The sequence below is a fragment of the Sinocyclocheilus grahami genome, unplaced genomic scaffold (assembly GCF_001515645.1).
Source record: "Sinocyclocheilus grahami isolate Dianchi unplaced genomic scaffold, SAMN03320097.WGS_v1.1 scaffold17820.1, whole genome shotgun sequence".
NCBI classification, from domain to species: Eukaryota; Metazoa; Chordata; class Actinopteri; order Cypriniformes; family Cyprinidae; genus Sinocyclocheilus; species Sinocyclocheilus grahami.
The window spans coordinates 1,564-4,193 of record NW_015516801.1 but is presented as its reverse complement, the minus strand read 5'-3'; the positions used below and the strand labels follow the sequence as shown (position 1 = coordinate 4,193).

Sequence of the window (2,630 nt, the reverse complement as noted above, 5' to 3'; positions counted from 1 at the left end):
GCAGGGTTAGTGAAATAAAGTGAGTTGACATCTGGTCATGTGATTTTTAATGAAGACAAACACATAGTATAGACCTAGTGATAGAATGGTTTATTTACAGTATTGAGATGCGATGTTGAAACAAAAGGTTTGGTGTAAACAAGAAAGCCACTCTTACTCTTTTTGGGATTCAGATTCCCAAGATACCTTTAGATCATGCATTTTCCACGTGAATCAGTAGATGATTTGATCACTTATTTCCATATGGCTCTCAGTGGTGTGGCTTTTCTCGTGTGCTTGCAGATGCGGCGACTGAGCGAAACTCTTCCCACAAAGTGAGCACTTGTAAGGTTTCTCTCCAGTGTGAATCCTCTGGTGCTGCTTGAGTTGGTCGGATGTAATAAAAGCCTTCCCGCACTCATAGCACACGTGATCCTTCACACCACTATGGACCTCCTGATGCCTTTTAAAGCAGTCCACTCGTGCAAAACTCTTTCCACACAGAGAACACAAGAAAGGCTTCTCACCCGAATGAACTCTCAAGTGTCTCTTCAATGCAGACGCGGTAATAAAATCCTTACCGCATTGATCACAGTTAAAAGACCTCTCTGCGGCATGAGAGAGCTGGTGATCTTTGAGACCGTTGATGTGTCGGAAACTCTTCCCGCATTGTTCACAACTGTAAGGCCGCTCTCCAGTGTGGATCGTCATGTGAAACCTGAGCTTTTCCTTGCGTATGAAGCTCTTTCCACACTCTTGGCACGTGTGCGGCCTTTCTCCAGTGTGGAGTTTGACATGCCGCTGCAGGTTTGTGTTCGTCGAGAAGCTCCTTTCGCAATGCAAGCACGCGTAAGGCTTTTTTCCAGTGTGGGTTATCACGTGCCTCTTGAGTCTCGTTTTACATGCCAAACGCTTTCCGCACCACTCGCACGCGAAGGGCTTCTCTCCAGTGTGGATTTTTAAGTGCCTGTCGAGTCTTTCTTTGCACGCGAAACTCTTTGTGCACACGAGACACGCGAACGGTTTCTCTCCGGTGTGGATTCTTATGTGGCGCTCGAGTCGTGATTTACCTGCAAAACACTTTCCGCATTGAGGACAGATGTAAGACTTCTTGAATCTGGTTGTGTTTTGTGAGAGCGTCAAAGGATTTTCACCAGTGATGGAGAGATGATGTTCCTCCACCACCTCATTCGGGTTTTTAAATTCCTCTTTCACCTCCATCAGGCCTGAATGGACATAACAGAATGTTGTAAAACTGGGAAGGGAAAATACATAAAAACAAAGCTACACTCTCAAGTGTCACATTTTCCGTCACCTCTACTGTTCCAAACATTAATTCAAGCTGCATAGCTAATGTCCCCTCCAGAAGTCTGAGATCCGCTAGTGAGCGACGCCTCGTGGTACCATCACAGAGAGGCTCAACATCACTTTCCAGAACATTCTCGTTCACTGTTCCTGGCTGGTGGAACGATCTTCCCAGCCCTATCCGGAATGCTGAATCCCTGACAATGTTCAAGCGACAGCTGAAAACTCATCTCTTTCGAAGCTACTTGACTTCATCATAAAAAAAAGATATCTCTTTATTTATTCCTTCTCTTTCTAGCTTGTACTTATTTGAACAATGTCTAAAAACTTGGTATTACAAGCACTTCCTGTATCTGTTTGCCTCTTTAAGAAGAATCGCTTTATGTATCCACCAATTGTAAGTCGCTTTGGATAAAAGCGCCTGCAAAATGACTAAATGTAAAGTGCAAGGACATTTTGTCATGTATCGGCCCATATGTTATTTGATGGTGTAACTATTTTGAGACCTCCCTGATAGCACATGTACATCACAGAGACGTCTATTTGACGTCTGCCAGAAGTATGGTTTAGAGTGTTTGCTCATCTGCAATATGTCTACAGGACGTTTCCTATCAGATGTCAAATAGACGTTTATTAGATGTCTTTAAGATGTTTATGATTTAGAATGTATGTAAAATTGACATCTGTCAGATGTTTGTACACAGCAGATGCTCTCCACATCTTTAACAGACATCTTGCATTAGTATGTGTGCTATCTGGGCTTAGTTTCTTTTCAATGAAGAATAAACACCAACCTCTTTGTCCTTCAGTGTCTTCATTAGGTTTCATACGGCAGGATTCTGGATCATGTTCTCTTCAATAAACACTAATTTTTGCATATTTCAGTCCCAAGCCCATATATGACAGGCCAGATCGCTTTATCGAGCTGTTTACGTTTTGCAAAATGTCGATCCGTTTCAGCGATATATATCCGTTCCGGTTCACGCGGCCGCAATAGAGCGTAAAATATTATGCGTTCCGAATGCGTGTCATGATTGTAACACATATACAACCATCAAACAAACATATTTCAGTAGCGTCTGACCGGTCCGGAAGAAGCGTTCCATATGGCCACGCCCATTCTTACGTACAAGGGCTACGTTTCATTCGCTCATCTGCTCTCTCCAGTAACCGGTCTCTCTTCAGCTCGCTTGTTGTTCGTTTATCAAGTCTCTAAATCGTTTCTCATCTCAGAATGCTTTCAGAGATTCTCTACAGGCTTTATGTTTCAGGAACCGATCAGCTGCAATGAGTGTGTGCATAAAAGTGTTCTCTGAAGTTTTCATATGATTCATATATATATATAT

General features: G+C 42.9%; 1 protein-coding gene across 5 annotated transcripts; it reads right to left on the bottom strand.

Moving 5' to 3' along the window:
• Window positions 1–77: 77 nt before the first annotated feature.
• On the bottom strand, window positions 78–2,439 carry LOC107579500 (gastrula zinc finger protein XlCGF8.2DB-like). Of its 5 annotated transcripts, none has more exons than XM_016265331.1 (3): window positions 2,079–2,439; window positions 1,134–1,205; window positions 78–1,059 (listed from the first exon to the last, which is right to left on the bottom strand). In XM_016265331.1, exons 2-3 carry the CDS (start codon window positions 1,167–1,169, stop codon window positions 214–216), a joined length of 882 nt encoding a protein of 293 aa, XP_016120817.1. In that variant the 5' UTR covers window positions 1,170–1,205; window positions 2,079–2,439; the 3' UTR covers window positions 78–213. The 5 variants fall into 5 exon arrangements, with proteins under 5 accessions (XP_016120817.1, XP_016120816.1, XP_016120818.1 ...); XM_016265330.1 differs by having other exon boundaries at window positions 78–1,049; XM_016265332.1 differs by lacking the exon at window positions 2,079–2,439 and adding an exon at window positions 1,295–1,366.
• Between the last annotated feature and the right edge of the window lie 191 nt (window positions 2,440–2,630).

What these genes read in the sequence shown, in the direction of transcription:
- LOC107579500 (XM_016265328.1), bottom strand. Translation starts at nt 2,112, where the DNA reads ATGAAACCTAATGAAGACACTGAAGGACAAAGAG. An exon ending in AGACACTGAAGGACAAAGAG is followed by an intron (nt 1,206 to 2,078) that starts GTTGGTGTTTAT and finishes ATGTCCATTCAG; the next exon opens with GCCTGATGGAGGTGAAAGAG.